Genomic DNA, 15,572 nt, shown 5'->3' on the forward strand with positions numbered 1-15,572 from the left:
CTATATGACTGTAAGGGTGACTGAAGTCAGTGGCAGACTACTAAGAGGCATTACTATTGAGGTATACAGGTATCCTACCTGTCTAGTGTGTACACAGGCCGATGCCTATGCCTGAGTTACTGCAGCCACAGATCGCCATCCCTCCAGAAAGCCGGTCACTTCCACAGGCCACACAGCCTCCCGCAGGCCGAGGACACCTCCCGCAGGCCGAGGCACTTCCGCAGGCCGCACAGGCCGAATGCACACATCCCGCAGGCCGCTGCTAGCTTGCAAGCCGCCGCTATCCTACACAGGCCGCGGCCATTTTCCTGCAGATCGCACGAGGCCGCCATATTGGTGTAGCCTCGTGTCTCCAGCATGGGGGCGGCCATGTTTGAGGTGACCAAACACCTCGTGGAGTAATTGGGAGGCGCCGGAAGGCGTGTAAAGGGGCGGAGCCGCCTCCTTGGCCCAGGGAAAGCAAGCCAAAGACTTCCTGTCTGTAACAGACAGTGCTGGAAGCAGTTTGATAAGAAACTTCTGTGCATCAGGTGAGCCTTGGGGTCTCTCTCTCTCTCTTTCTGAGGGGTCCAAGCAGGTAGACTGAGGGGCGCTACTGCGCTGGGGGACTAAGTTAAAAAAAAAAAAAAAAATGTTTTTTTCTTGCAATTAATTTTTTTGTGTTTGCTGGCAAGTGTCTTGTTACATGAACCCTGCCACTCATGTATCCCCACCTGATCCCCTCGGGGTGGCCGCAGGGCCCTCCAGTACCCCACTTGTGATGATGCATTATCAGCAGTTTTGGAGTCTTTGGTATCCCGGGTGGAGGTAGCCTGTCAGGGACGGGGGTCAAGAAGAGCGACCCCCGCCTACCCCTATGTCATCTGATACTTCAGATACGGATTCTGAGCTTGTCATTGCCGGGAAACCTTAGATCTTGAGGTTACACCGGCAGCGGTAGCTGAGACTCGTATTCCTTTTTTGGTACTAGCAAGCCTACCAAAATGGGGAAGGGTTTCCCTTGCCCAAATGGGGTCTTCCGTAAACGAGCCCCTGCTATTTCCAAACGCATTGCTAGGCGCTATCATTTTGAGGAATCCCTTATTACAAAGATGGACGGTACCACCAATAGTGGACTCACCGATTTCCAGACTAAATAAAGCCACTGTTATCTCGTTGGATTGACAGAATGGGCCCCACCCATCTCTAGGGTGGGGGGGACGTCTTCACCGGTTTCCGGATCCAGGGCTTTCCAGAATCCCGGATAAAGGGGTTCGCAAGGTCATATGGTCGGGATACAAAATCGAGTTTCGATCACTTCCACCGGTGCGATTCTTCCCTTCCAATATTCGACATCCCCGGGTCGCTTAAAAAGCTTTGCGGGGAACAGCTTGATGCAACAAACAGTGGTAGTTCCCATTCCTTGGAGGCGTTCTAGTCGAACCTGTTCACAATGCCCAGGAAAAAGGGCTAGGTGCGTCCAATTCTGGTCTTGGAAGAGATGGAGTCCATCCATACAGTGGTGGCCTCCCTGCATCAGGGGGATTTCCTGGCGTCCATAGACATTTAGGATGCCTATCTTCATATCCCCATCTTCGCAGGACATCAGCGTTTTCTTTGCTTTTCCCAAAGATCATCCCTGGTTCCCACCAGGAGACTGAGCTATCTGGGCCTAATTTTGGGTACATCCTTGGCAAGAGTGTTTCTCCAGGTGGAGAAACTCCAGAAGATTCAGTCAATGATTCGGATGTTGCTGTCCGTCAACTGGCTGGGATTGATGGTCGCCTCCTTAGAGGCAGTACCGTTTGTCCAGTCTCATACCCGAATTCTCCAAAGAGGAGATTCTTCTCATATGGAATCGGAATCCCGATTCCCTGGACAATTGGATCCGATTGAGCGAGCAGACCAGGGAGGCTCTGGTCTGGTGGCTTCGGTCTCCGATGCTCAGCCAGGGGAAATAATTTCTTCTAATAAATTCCAGGTTACCGATAAAGGTGTTGGAACTGAGAGCGATCAGACTTTGTCTGATTTACTGGACCGAGCAGCTCCAGGGCAGTCTGGTTCGGATCCAATCGGACTATGCCATGGTCATGACTTATGTCGATCACCAAGGGGCACCAAGAGTGCTCTGGCCGCCATAGAAGTGGCCAACATTCTTATTGGGGGAACAGTTGTTCCAGTTCTCTCCGCGATATTTATCACGGGGGTGGACAGGCAGATTATTTCAGCCGTCAGATTCTGGATCAAGAGGAATAGTCTCTTCATCCAGAGGTATTTCACCAGCTGTCCCTTCATTGGGGCACCCCGGATATGGATCTGTTGGCAGGTTGGCTCAACAGGGCTCGCGCCCGCGATCCTCTAGCGGACGCAGCAGACGCGCTGAGCGCCCCGTAGGGGAAGTATCAGCTACTGTATATCTTCCCCCCCCCTCTCAATTTACTGCTGAGATTTCTCCGCAGGATAGAGGTGGAGGGAACTCCAGTTATCCTGGTAATTCCGGGCTGGCCTCGTCAAGCCGGGTACGCTGACTTGGGCAGGCTAGTCGCAGACGCTCCTTGGAGACTTCTTCTCAGGGAGGATCTGCGGTCTCGAGGACCGATCTTCCATCGTGCTTTACAGTCGCTGGTTTTAACGGCCTGGCCATTGAGACCCAGGTACTGAAGGACAGGGGATTGTCAGCTTCAGTTATTCCTACTCTAATTAAAGCAAGGAAAGCGACTTCTAGCAAAGTCTATTATCGCACATGGAAGACTTATATTGCGTGGTGTGAATCGTTGGGATTTCCCCCACGTACCTATTTGGTGACCCGAATTTTGGCTTTTCTGCAAAAGGGGGTTGAGCAGAAACTATCCTTGAGCACCATCAAGGGTCAGGTTTCAGCATTCAGAAGCCTTTGGCTACTCATTCCTTGGTGCGGAATTTCATCCAGGGGGTGCGGCACTTGGCTCCGCCAGTCTGCGCGCCCTTACCGCCCTGGGATCTTAATTTGGTTTTGTCGGTTCTGCAGAAACCTCCCTTTGAAAATATCAGGGAGATTCCCTTGCTTACATTATCCCAGAAGGTGGCCTTCTTGGTGGCTATCACTTCTGCACGCAGGGTGTCAGAACTGGCTGCATTATCATGCCATTCCCCATATCTAGTTGTTCATAGGGATAAGGTAGTTCTTCATCCGAAGCCATCCTTTCTTCCTAAGGTGGTTTCAGATTTTCATCTGAATGAAGATATTGTGCTACCTTCCTTGTGTCCTAAGCCCAATCATCCTCGGGAATGTGCGTTGCATTCCTTGGATGTAGTTCAGGCAATCAGGGTATACCTGAAGACTACGGAATCGTTCCGTAAAACGGATTCACTTTTTGTGATCACGGATGGCCCCAGAAAGGGGTTGCATGCATCTGCCGCGACTATCTCCAAATGGATTAGACAGACGGTGGTACAGGCTTATTCTATTTAAGGGTCGGAATCCTCCGTTCCCTGTTAAGGCGCACTCTATTCGGGCGCTTAGTCTTTCCTGGGCCTTCCACCATCAGGCGTCAGGGGTCCAGGTTTTCAAGGCGATTACTTGATCGTCGGTTCATACCTTTACAAAATTTTATAAAGCTGATGTGATGGCATCGTCGGATGCCTCATTTGGCCGCAATGTTTTGCAGGCCGCAATTTGAGGAGACCGTTGGTCTACCTCGAGGGTTTGTTGGGTTTTTTCACTTAGGTCTCATCTTTTTGCTCGATGAGTCCTTGATGCTTCTGGTTGGGCCTTCTGGATTTTGATTTCTGTTATCCCACCCCTCATTTGTGGCACTGCTTTGGGACGTCCCGAGTTGATATTAATCAAGGAGGACTACGTCTGTCAATGAGCGACAGAGAAAAATGGATTTTTGTAAAATCTTACCGTAAAATCCTTTTCTCTTAAGCTCATTGACAGACGTAGTACCCGCCCCTCTGTTTTTGAGTTGGGTTGGGTTAAATTCTCTAAACACTGCTTTGTGACATAACTGATTTGCTGTAGCAGGAAGTGAGAGGATATACCCTCAGGGACTGCCCCTAGGGTGTGGCCAGAACGTTTTCTTTCCTGTCTAGTCCTACTCCTGTAGAGGGCAGTATAACCTGAGTTGATATTAATCAAGGTGGACTACGTCTGTCAATGAGCTTAAGAGAAAAGGATTTTACGGTAAGATTTTATAAAAAATCAATTTTTCTGAACTTCTTTGGGTTTCTTTGTATGAATGGATTGCATGGGTTGTTACCAACATGTGGTGAAAATGTCATGTTAAAAGCACCTTTAGAAGCCCATTCACACTAGCACGACTTGTGAGGCGACTTGTGTAGCCCCAGGTCGCTTGGCATAACAAAAGCAATGTTAATCAGTGCCGTCTTAATTGGCACTACTGAAGTCGCTCCGACTTCAGAAAAGGTTCCTGTACTACTTTGAGGCGACCTGTGATCCGACTGTCCCATATACTTCAATGGGAGTCGCCTCCTTATCTAAATTGAAGCGACTTGTTATCAGACTTTCCAGGAAGAAGAAAGAGATTAGCCAGGCATTCCCCACAGACAGTCGCCTGTCTCTTCAAAGCAGTGCACAAGTCCCTTCCAAGTCCCTTCCAAGTCCCTTCCAAGTCTCTTCCAGTCACGGGGCGACTTTCTGGTCGTGGTAGTGTGAACCAGCTCTTAGAAATATATTTACCTTGAAAAATGGTGTCGTTTTTAATACTAGTTTTACCCGCTGAGTGTGTATTGGTGTAATAAATAAACAAATATATATATATATCTTTCGATATTTTCTTTCTTTAGTGCCACACTGTTTTGCTTTAAAGCCCTGTAACCCTTTTTTTTTTTTTTTTTTTTAAGATAAAAGATATTGACTTACCTGTAAATTCCTTATTGTGGAGAGTAGTGCACAACACAAGACCCAATCCTCTGTTTCCTGTGTCGCCTCTTATTGCCTTCACTGATGGAGTGGGTGGGGTTACATGAGCGTGAACGGGGGGGCCCCTAGGCCCTAGCACAATTGTTTTTGCCAGTGTAGTCACCTGAAGGTAGCCAGAATAAAAGCCGTGGTTTATAAATACAAACCTTCCATCCTGATCTGTACTCCAAGATAAGGAATTTACAGTTAAGTTCACACTCTTAGTTTCCCCCCTCACAGTAATGTATTTGACTATCACCCTTTTGTAATTGAAAACAATTGAAAAGTTGTCCCTAGAAAATCTTTAAACTAATGAGAATGCAGAATTTTATTTTAAAATGTGAAACAGTTATTATTGTTAAATAAAATCATTCACTTATCTGACTGTAATGCTAGCCATACACGTATAGATTTTTGGACGGGAATATTCTTTGAACATTCTTTGAAAATTCTTTGAACATTCTTTGAACATTCTTTGAATAGACGAATGTCGTTCGAAAATTGTCTTTTGCTTTTAACATTTAATTTTAAAATGAATGTAATTTCTGAACGATTACCACATACACTGCCCGAAAATTCGTTGATCGAGAAAAGTTTTCCCTTCTGCCCCTACGAATTTTCCCGTCGCTGCAGTTGAAAAAGGACGTCGATTTAACCCCACTAACGATTAGAAAATCAAACGAATTTTCTTGAAACGAAAATTTCCGGACGAAAATCTATACGTGTATGGCCAGCATAAGATGTATGAAGAGTCTAGCCAGAGTAAGTTTTTTTTTTTTCTTCTGAAATTGCTTTGTGGTGTATATGAAGATAAGGAATTAATTATGCAGATTAAAAAGAAAAAATGTTTGGGGAGGTCCTAAGCACATCCAGTGGAAGCTCCTTGCTGGCTTGTGTGTATATATACAGAAAGCCTCATGAAATAGATTAACACATGCAGACATCCAAAGCAGATTTATATCTGATTGGCAGCTGGGACAAAGGAAAGAAGTTTTATTTGTGCATTGTATGCTACAGAAATTACAGAGGAGCAGAGAACTCAGAATATGAAAACATTTGCTGGATTATTCAGATGGCATTAGTGACTTACACATGCTTGTTCTTGTTGCTTAGAATTACTCCTTAACATAACACTTCACTGTTCACCATTTACTTCCGAATGCAACCTATGGGAGTAATTCCCCTAAATGTAAAGCCTGAGTGTTTGTTTCTTTCTTGCAGAAATCTTTCGATGCTCTAAACCATGTCACAATGCTAAAGATGGTTTGCATTTCAAAAGCTAGTGCTCTTCAAAGGAAAGGAAGGTAATTATCTTTTTTATTTTTAATTTCTGCATTTGCATAAAAGTGTAATTCGAGTCCAGGGCTTCATTTTGGCATCTATTAGGTGCTTAAAGTAGTTTCTTAGGTATTAATTTTGATGTTAAGGATGAGATCTCAACCTCCCCATTAGCTATCCCTCTGCTGCTGTGGGCTGCCTCAATCCGGGAAGTAGAGGAAAGCCCTGCATAGAAATTGTAGCACAAGGAGAGCTAAAGTGTAGATGACAAAACACCAAAGAGACTTCCAGCGCTAACCTGTGTTGTCTCTCACTCCCAGAAATAAAATTACCGTATGGTGCTGCTGTTAAACAATGCTGAACCAGCATGTCAGTACATGAAGGAAGGGACAACAGCGCTATCCAACGGTACATAGTCTACAATATAACGCAGTCTGTCTTTGTAAAAAACCTTGGAAAGTTTATTTGAAAAGCACAATGATGAAAAAAACATTAAAAAATAATTCCAAACCAGATCTGCTGGCGTTGCTGAGAGGTCACAAGATGACAGAGCCGCTAGGTGTACCAAACTATGTAGATGTTGACATCAGAGGACCAGGCAGGAGGTAGATTGAATCTGATATACCAAGAACATACCGGACCAGCCGGTAAGGGTAGAGTAGCTTCCTCCCACCCGATATGCAGCTGCTCACACCGGAGCAGTGTAGCCCAGGACGTGGAACCACCGGCCGGAAGTGACGACAGCGGAAGCCGCTAACCGGAAGTGCCGTCAGCAAGCGTCGGGACCAAGCTGGAAAGCATCAAGGTTGCCGTGATGACATGTTTCACACTTCAGTGCGTTGTCAAAGTCACGGTGAAAACAGCAACCAGGGCATTTAAAGATGGAGGAGGGGACGGGCAGGATCTCTATTATCCTCTCACTGTTGGGCCGTCCTGGAAGACGAGGAGAGAAAACCTACCGTTAGTACATCGGTAACGGTCTTTCTTCCGAGCCTTCCAGGACGGCCCGCCTACCCGCCCTTGTTAAAAGGGTGCATGATAATATGGATAAATGTAGGTGGTAAGTACCTATAGAATTATGAGAACACTTCCCTCGGAAATGGTTGTGGAAGATACTTTATTACAACTGAGGGCCTGAGGGAAGGGTGGGGCCTTTTAACTAATCTTAATTGATTGTGTTTCCGGTAGGAGGAGCCTATCATCTCTCACTGTTGGGTTGTCCTGGAAGGCTCGGAAGAAAGACCGTTACCGGTGTACTAACGGTAGGTTTTATTTTACTAGTAATGGCGGCGATCTGTGATTTTTAGAGGGGACTGCGAAATTGTGGCGGTCAGATTTGACCCCTAAATTTCATTTTTGACACTTTTGGAGGGACCAGTGACAAAAATATGCACTGTTACTGTAATAATGACACTAGCAGGGAAGGGGTTAACCTAGGGGGTGATCAAATGGTTAAGTGTAAGCCTAGGGGAGGGTTTTATAACTGTATGGGGGAGGGAACACAGAGACCTGTAAACCTATATAGAAGCATCACAGGCGCTCTGTGATCATTTCAGAGAGAAAAACGGTCTGCTGTGTTTACAACAGCTGACCGTCGTTCTCTCTGTGGGGAGCAATCGCGGGTCCCGGGGGAAGTTGGTGCCGCCGGTCCCATGGATCGGCATCCCCGCTACCCAGTGGGGGCAGGCGCGCGCAGCCGGCTGTGCACGCTTGCCCCCAGGACCACCCCTGCGAACCGACGTACCCATACGTTGGTTCGCGCAGCCGAGCCAGCCTGCCACAGTATATCTGCGGCGAGCGGTCGTCAAGCAGTTAAGTAAGTCAGGCTTACTATTTGTGCTTATGGATGGGTCTCGGACGGGGTTGTCCGCTTCCTCTGCGACCATTCCCAGATGGATCATACAGTCGGTGATTCAGGCCTATTCCATCAGGGGTCAGGTTCCTCCTTTCCCTAACAAGGTGCACTCTACTTGGGTGCTCAGTGCCTTCCGTCATCAGGGGACAGTGACGCAGGTTTGCAGGCGGCCATCTGGTTATCAGTGCACACTCTCACAAAGTTCTATAAAGTGGATGTGTTGGCATCTGCGGATGCCTCTTTTGGCCGCAAGGTTTTGCAGGCTGCTATTTAGAGTACTTGATCCTCTTTGAGCGTGTATTGTTTTTTTCCACGTGGGCTCCAGTTGTTTTGGTTGAGCTCCTGTTGCCTGGTTGGCTACGGTTTTTAGCCTTGGAAATGTTTTTCTGTTCCCACCGCTCATTTTTAACACTGCTTTGGGACATCCCAATGCTTAAGAATATGAGGAGCTGTGTCCATCAAAGAACGAAAGAGAAAATGGGATTTTTAACTTATCGTAAAATCCATTTCTCTGATATTAATTGACTGACACAGCACCTACCCCTCAGTGGAGTTGTAATTCTCCTGACACTGATTGTAAAAAAAAAACTGAGTACCTATAGCAGAGAGAGGGCTTTTACCCCCTTGGACTGCCCATAGGCATAGCCAGACTTTTTTTCTGCCTAGTGTCCCACTCCTGTATGGGGCAGTATAACCCAATGGTTAAGAATATAAGGAGCTTTGTCTGTCAATGAACATCAGAGAAATGGATTTTACAGTAAGTCAAAAATCCCATTTTCCTTTTGTCGATCCTCCCATTCTCTCACTAAATGATCAATCCACTATTTCTAGCTTTGGAATTCCCCCTTTTTTTTCTAGTTCAATAACTTTTTATTAATTTTCCAGAATATACACCTTACAAAAACAAGTACATATCAAACTCAACATAACAAATAATACCTAACACCCAAAAAAAAAAAAAAAAAAGAAACCCACCTGGCGGGGTGTTATTAACCCAAAGTTTTACTAATCAGTTTTCAGTTTCTACTTGTTTTATTTCCACACATCATGTCACCATGTCTCATACCCTTCCAGCAATGTATGTTCCCTGTCATCACCATTCAAGTTACCCTCTGCCTTAAATTTTTTCCATACATCCCTTATTTTATTTCCTTTATCTATCCGCCCTTTTGAAATATAATTAAGGTCCTCCATGAGTGCTATAGTATCCACTTTAGAACACCACTCCTTAAGAGTAGGTGGGTCTGCTTCTCCACATCTTGCAGGTATTACTGCCTTCGCTGCATTTAATAGATGCGGTACGATAGAGCGTTTATAGGCCCTCAGGGGTTCCATAGTGCAGTGAAAAAGAACTCTCCATGGATCTCGTGTTAGGTCAGAACTCGTTATCTTATTTATAGTGAATAATATTTTATCCCAATACAATTGTATAGCCGTGTAAGTCCACCAAATATGGGCATTTGTTGCCACCTGTCCACATTTCCTCCAGCACAAGGCTGAACGCGTGGGGTACATTGCGTGTATTTTTGCTGGGGTATAGTGCCATCTCGACAAAAGTTTATAATTAACTTCAGCTATTTTAGAGGATTGTGATGATGACATGGCCACCTGGAGGATTCTCCCCCTCTGACACTCTGTTAGTCCACTCCCCAAATCCTTTTCCTATTTAGACAAGTAATTTGGCTCCTCAGGATAAAACCGTTTCAATAAAATATTATAGAAAACTGAGATTGCGTGTTTTAGTGGCTGTTGAGTCTGAAACATTTCTTCCACTGGGTTAAGATCCGTTTCGTTCCGTATGGGTTTGGGGAGTGTGTTCAAGAAACTCGCCAGCTGGCCATATCTCCACATATCCATCCTAGATGGTAATCTTGGGTATAAGATTTAATTTAATGGTTTAATATGGTCGTCCCTATAAACATGGCCAATACGAAGGTCTTCTTCCAAAGACCAATGTTTGAACCCAGGGTCTGTAAGGCCCGGCAAAAACAACGTATGTCCGAATAATGGCATAAGTGGGGAATTGTAAACCCATTTGAGTTTCTTTTGGAATGAGTCCCATATAGATAACGTCGATATAGTAATTGGTGAAACCGAAGGGGCAAAGGATCTATATTTGGTATCCACGGGGATCTAGAGATATCTACCCCACTTAATTCTCGCTCAACCTGTACCCACAGTTTGCCCTTATTCCCTTGTACTAAATCTAGTATTCTTGATAATTCCCCTTTTAGAGACACTTTTTTGAAATCCTCTTTTGACCTGGCAGATCCAGCCCAAACTACTGGAGTTGGAACTGAGAGCTCAATAATGAACTTACTCCCAATAAAGACAATCCCTTTCTTTCTCCAAAATTACAATTCTTGCATTAGCTCTACTGTTTTGTGTAGATGCCATGGAGAATGTGATCTGTCCAATCTCCAGAATTTTCTGACTTTCTGTGCACATGCTTGATTCTGTTGATCCTTCTCAGGAAAGGTCTCTTTTGAAAGCAAGCTCCTCTTTGATAACCCCCTGAGGAATCCCCTGAGGCAGTTACAGAGAAAAGGGGGCTCTTACCACATTTTCAATGTTTTTTTCCTCCCTATCAAACTGTTCACATTTACCTTATGGATTCGATTCGTAGGCCCCCTCCAGGCCCATCTGTGGCAAATTCCTCGAAGTCCAATGAATCCTCCTACACGCTAAAGTTCCCCTTCGTCTGAGGAGGGTGTAGGACATCTACTGACATGCCTTACTACGATGACTTTAATGTTCTTCCATTGGCCTTCTGTTTATGAGAGGTACATAATGAGTCTCCCTTGCTGTCCTATATTTCCTTCTGCTAACCATTTTTTAAATACTAGCTGCCTTCCAAGAGCAGCCTTGTTCCCTGCAACCCTTTGTAGTTTCAAGGTCATAAGGAGCATTAATTTTCTCTTTTTGGGAAGACTTACAAGGTCCTTAGGTATACATGTTCTGTCATACAGTATCTCACAAAAGTAAGCACACCCCTCACATTTTTGTAAATATTTTTTATCTTTTCATGTGACAACACTGAAGAAATTACACTTTGCTACAATGTAAAGTAGTGAGTGTACAGCTTTTATAACAGTGTGTAAATTTGCTGTACCCTCAAAATTACTCCACACAGCCATTAATGTCTAAACCGCTGGCAACAAAAGTGAGTACATCCCTGAAGTGAATATGTCCAAATTGGGCCCAAAGTGTCAATATTTTGTATGGCCACTAATATTTTACAGCACTGCCTTAACCCTCTTGGGCATGGAGTTTACCAGAACTTCACATGTTGCCACTAGAGTCCTCTTCCAATCCTCCATCCACCGACATCACAATGCTGGTGGATGTTAGAGACCTTGCGCTCCTCCACCTTATGCTTGAGGATGCCCCACAGATGCCCAATAGGGTTTAGGTCTGGAGACATGCCTGGCCAGTCCATCACCTTTACCATCAGCTTCTTTAGCAAGGCAGTGGTTGTCTTGGAGGTGTGTTTGGGGTCATCATGTTGGAATACTGCCCTGCGACCCAGTCTGCGAAAAGGGGGGATCATGCTCTGCTTCAGTATGTCACAGTACATGTTAGCGTTCATGGTTCCCTCAATGAACTGTAGCTCCCCAGTGCCAGCAGCACTCATGCAGCCCCAGACCAGGACACTCCCACCACCATGCTTGACTGTAGGCAAGACACATTTGTCTTTGTACTCCTCACTTGGTTGCCGCCACACACGCTTTACACCATCCGAACCAAATAAGTTTATCTTGGTATCATCAGACCACAGGACATGGTTCCAGTAATCGTAATCGATGTCCTTAGTTTGCTTATCTTCAGCAAACTGTTTGCGGGCTTTCTTGTGCATCATCTTTAGAAGAGGCTTCCTTCTGGGACCACAGCCATGCAGACCAGTTTGATGCAGTGTGCGGCGTATGGTCTTAGCACTTACCACTTCAACCTCTGCAGCAATGCTGGCAGCACTCGTATGTCTATTTCCCAAAGACAACCTCTGGATATGACGCTGAACGCATCTACTCAACGTCTTTGGTCGACCATGGCGAGGCCTTTTCTGAGTGAAACGTGTCCTGGTAAACCGCTGTATGGTCTTGGCCACCATGCTGCACCTTAGTTTCAGTGTCTTGGCAATCTAATAGCCTAGGCCAGTGATGGCGAACCTTGGCACCCCAGATGTTTTGGAACTATATTTCCCATTAAGCTCAGCTACACCACAGAGTGCATGAGCATCATGGGCAATGTAGTTCCAAAACATCTGGGGTGCCAAGGTTGCCATCTTTAAGTAGAGCAACAATTCTTTTTTTTTTTCTTTTTTTTTTTAGATCCTCAGGGTTTTTTGCCATGAGGTGCCATATTGAGCTTCCAGTGACCAGTATGAGAGAGCGAGAGCGATAATATAAAATTTTAACACACCTGCTCCCCATTCACACCTGAGACCTTGTAACACGAGTCACATGACACCGGGGAGGGAAAATTGCTAATTGGGCCCATTTTGGACATTTCCACTTAGGGGTGTTTCCACTTTTGTTGCCAGCAGTTTAGACATTAATGGCTGTGTGTTGAATTATTTGGAGGGGACAGTAAATGTACACTTATACAAGCTGTACACTTGCTACTTTACATTGTAGCAAAGTATAATTTCTTCAGTGTTGTAACATGAAAAGATACAATAAAATATTTACAAAAATGTGAGGGGTGTTGTCAATTTTGTGATATACTGTATATTAACAGATATAAAAAGCAGTAATTTGACTTCGGTGTAGTCACCCATAATCCTACTATTATGTTTTTTTTTTTTTTGCAGTAGCTAGGCCTCTGCCTAGTCTCCTTTTAGACCTACTAATGTGTAAAGTTTTTGCAAATGCATCTGGAGGGGTTATACCAACATCTACTTCCGCATCAGAATATTCTGTGCTTGGTGGAAGAATCATAGCAGACTGGGGTGCTCTATTATTATTCAGCGGATTACGGCTTAAATATTTCGATTCCAAGGTGTTTCGGAGAACTGGTTCTAATATGCTCCTGAGTCTGACTGTATACTCGCACCTCTCCCTATATCAAAAGTTTTACCAGGAAAAGTACATTAATAAATCTTTACTACTCCTAATAAGAACCTGCCACCCACAGTCTTCTCAGACTTCTTTACTCTACCCTGTATGGCAAAACAGTGTCTGGGTCTATTGCAAACATCATGTCTAGGTCGGTGACCATAAACTCGCTCATCTCTATATCAAACATTTTTTTAACCCCCTTCTTAAAGCTTTACCAGGAATGGTACATTTCTAAGTCTTTACTTATCCTGTTTTGAGCCCTACTAAAAACTGGCCAAAGCAGTCTTCAGACTCCTTCAGTCTCCTCCTGAATGGCTAAGCAGTGTCTGGGTTTACTCATGACCTAATTTTCATTCTGGCTTCCTTAAGCACGATTTTGTCTATAGCAAATTATTAATAAAATCAGCGCAAAACAAAAACAATAGCAGCAGCTGTACACTCAGGGTCAAAGTATCAAATCCCATAATTGGCAATATATAATTAATTAGTGCAGCGCTCTAGACTATTACAAAGCAAATAAATCAAATAGCATTAATAAGAAAATGGAGTGTTCCATAAAGTGTAAAAAGTACTCCAAGTTGACACACGTGGACGATCAAGTGCTAGAATTCTTCCACCAGTAGTGCAAGCCTCTCACTTCAAAGGGCGACCCCCTGAGTTATCGGATGGGTCTAATCATGCTTATCACCTCCAAGGAAGGATGTACAACCCTCCAGCACAGATCACCAGTCAGGCCAGACGTATCAACAAAAGTGGATGGATCAAGAGCAACCAATGCGTCTCTCCAGGCTTGTCACTCCAGGACTCCCCCGTACATGTCATAAAAATAAAGCATACATATAGTGCTCTCCATTGCAAATAAAGTACTTTATTAATGTATAAAATTACTTGCATAAGCGTCACTGTAACCCAGTGCCTGGTTATTCCAGCGTCTATACATCTATGAAGAACAGGACAGTGACGTCCAGTGCTCTCCTCCTCCCCTGTACGCATTCCGTCCCATAGGCTGGACTTCCGCTGAAGAAGTCCCGCCTACGGGACGTAACGCTGGGACTAAGACTGGGATGCCATTAAAGTTAATCTGCGTGTAAAGGCAGGCGTCCCAATACTTTTGACAATACAATGTATCTCTAATTCACATACTAGTGAAATATAGTCTAAACTCTGTGCAAAACACTCTCTTCAGTGAAGAGCATGCATATCTCCCCCCCCTAATCTATACAAACCTAACAGGGGAGCTGACTGTCACGTATTGGGATGATTAGACTTATCCCCAGAAGGGTTTCCGTTTTTTCATCATGCAACAGCCTTGGTTTGGATTAACCAAACCCCTAGCCCTGAATTCCCTGTAGGTTTTTATCTCGTCTTGTAATTTTTCCGGACGCCCTCGCGTGGCACTTTTGGTTGCTCCTTTTTGTTACCTATGGCAACCTTCTGTATCCCTTTGGGACATTTTTGAGTGCTGTTGCCAAGCAGAGCCTCTTTTTGATCCTGAGGGTCACCTTGATATATGCCTAGATTTCTCTTGAACTGAGTTACCCTCACTCTTGAAATCCCTTTTTTCCTGTACTGCAGGAGAATGGAATATCTGGGAAGCTGGTTCTTTTATATTTGCTGCCTTTAGTACTGCTTTACCACGATGCTCTGGCAAGCCGGGTAAAAGAGGAGAACATACTAGGGGTTGGCTTATATTTTTTCTTTTTGCCAATGTACAGTCCTCCTGTACATTGTAGTATAGCCATTAATTACTATGTCCCTCAATGAACTCCAAGAAATTGGCTTTTTGGTCAGTACCAAAATCCAATTTTTCTGAATATCATGAACACCTTCAGCTTTATGGATTAAGCGTGTATTATACAGCGTTACATTGACATGTTATCAATATAGACCACAGTGCCATTGCTCCCATTTGTTTAGTTTGCCTTTACATTAAGAAATTGGGGTGGTAGGGAAACCTGTTTTGACACATGCCTCTTTTTTATTTTCCAGGGCTGGCCGCTGCAGACCTGGAATCTGTTTCCGCCTGTTCAGCAAGCTCCGTTTTCAAAATATGTTGGAGTTTCAGACACCAGAACTACTGCGAATGCCTCTTCATGTAAGGACTTTGTTGTTTATAAATGAATAATAATCAGAATGTATTTTTTGTCAAAATGCTTTTGACCTAAAATGTTGTTTTTGCTTACAGGAGCTTTGCTTGCATACAAAATTACTAGCGCCTATTAATTGTCCTATTGCGGATTTTCTAATGAAGGCCCCAGAGCCACCACCAGCCTTAGTTGTACGCAATGCAGTTCAGATGCTAAAGGTAAGCATTATAAATTCTATTTGCAGGTGTTACTTGGGACCACGATTGCTTAATAAAACCTATTTCTTCCAAACACTACTTTGGCAGTTTGTGACCTCCATTCATGAAAACTGAGGCGTATCCTTCTGTCATAGCATCTGGTTTTAATAGAGCTGTAGCTACTTCAAATGCACCAGTATCAATATTGTAGTATCT

The 15,572-nt window shown here is 44.5% G+C and overlaps 1 protein-coding gene across 1 annotated transcript in view; it reads left to right on the top strand.

The window, feature by feature from the left end:
- YTHDC2 (YTH N6-methyladenosine RNA binding protein C2) overlaps positions 1-15,572 on the top strand; it is a 288,686-nt gene that overhangs the window by 174,955 nt on the left and 98,159 nt on the right. Inside the window, exons 17-19 of the mRNA XM_082243691.1 lie at positions 6,104-6,186; positions 15,062-15,167; positions 15,258-15,377. Coding sequence (XP_082099817.1) covers positions 6,104-6,186; positions 15,062-15,167; positions 15,258-15,377 — 309 coding nt within the window. The remainder of the gene's footprint in view (positions 1-6,103; positions 6,187-15,061; positions 15,168-15,257; positions 15,378-15,572) is intronic.

The sequence above is a fragment of the Pelophylax lessonae genome (genome assembly GCF_965119305.1).
Source record: "Pelophylax lessonae genome assembly, chromosome: 1".
Lineage (NCBI taxonomy): Eukaryota > Metazoa > Chordata > Amphibia > Anura > Ranidae > Pelophylax > Pelophylax lessonae.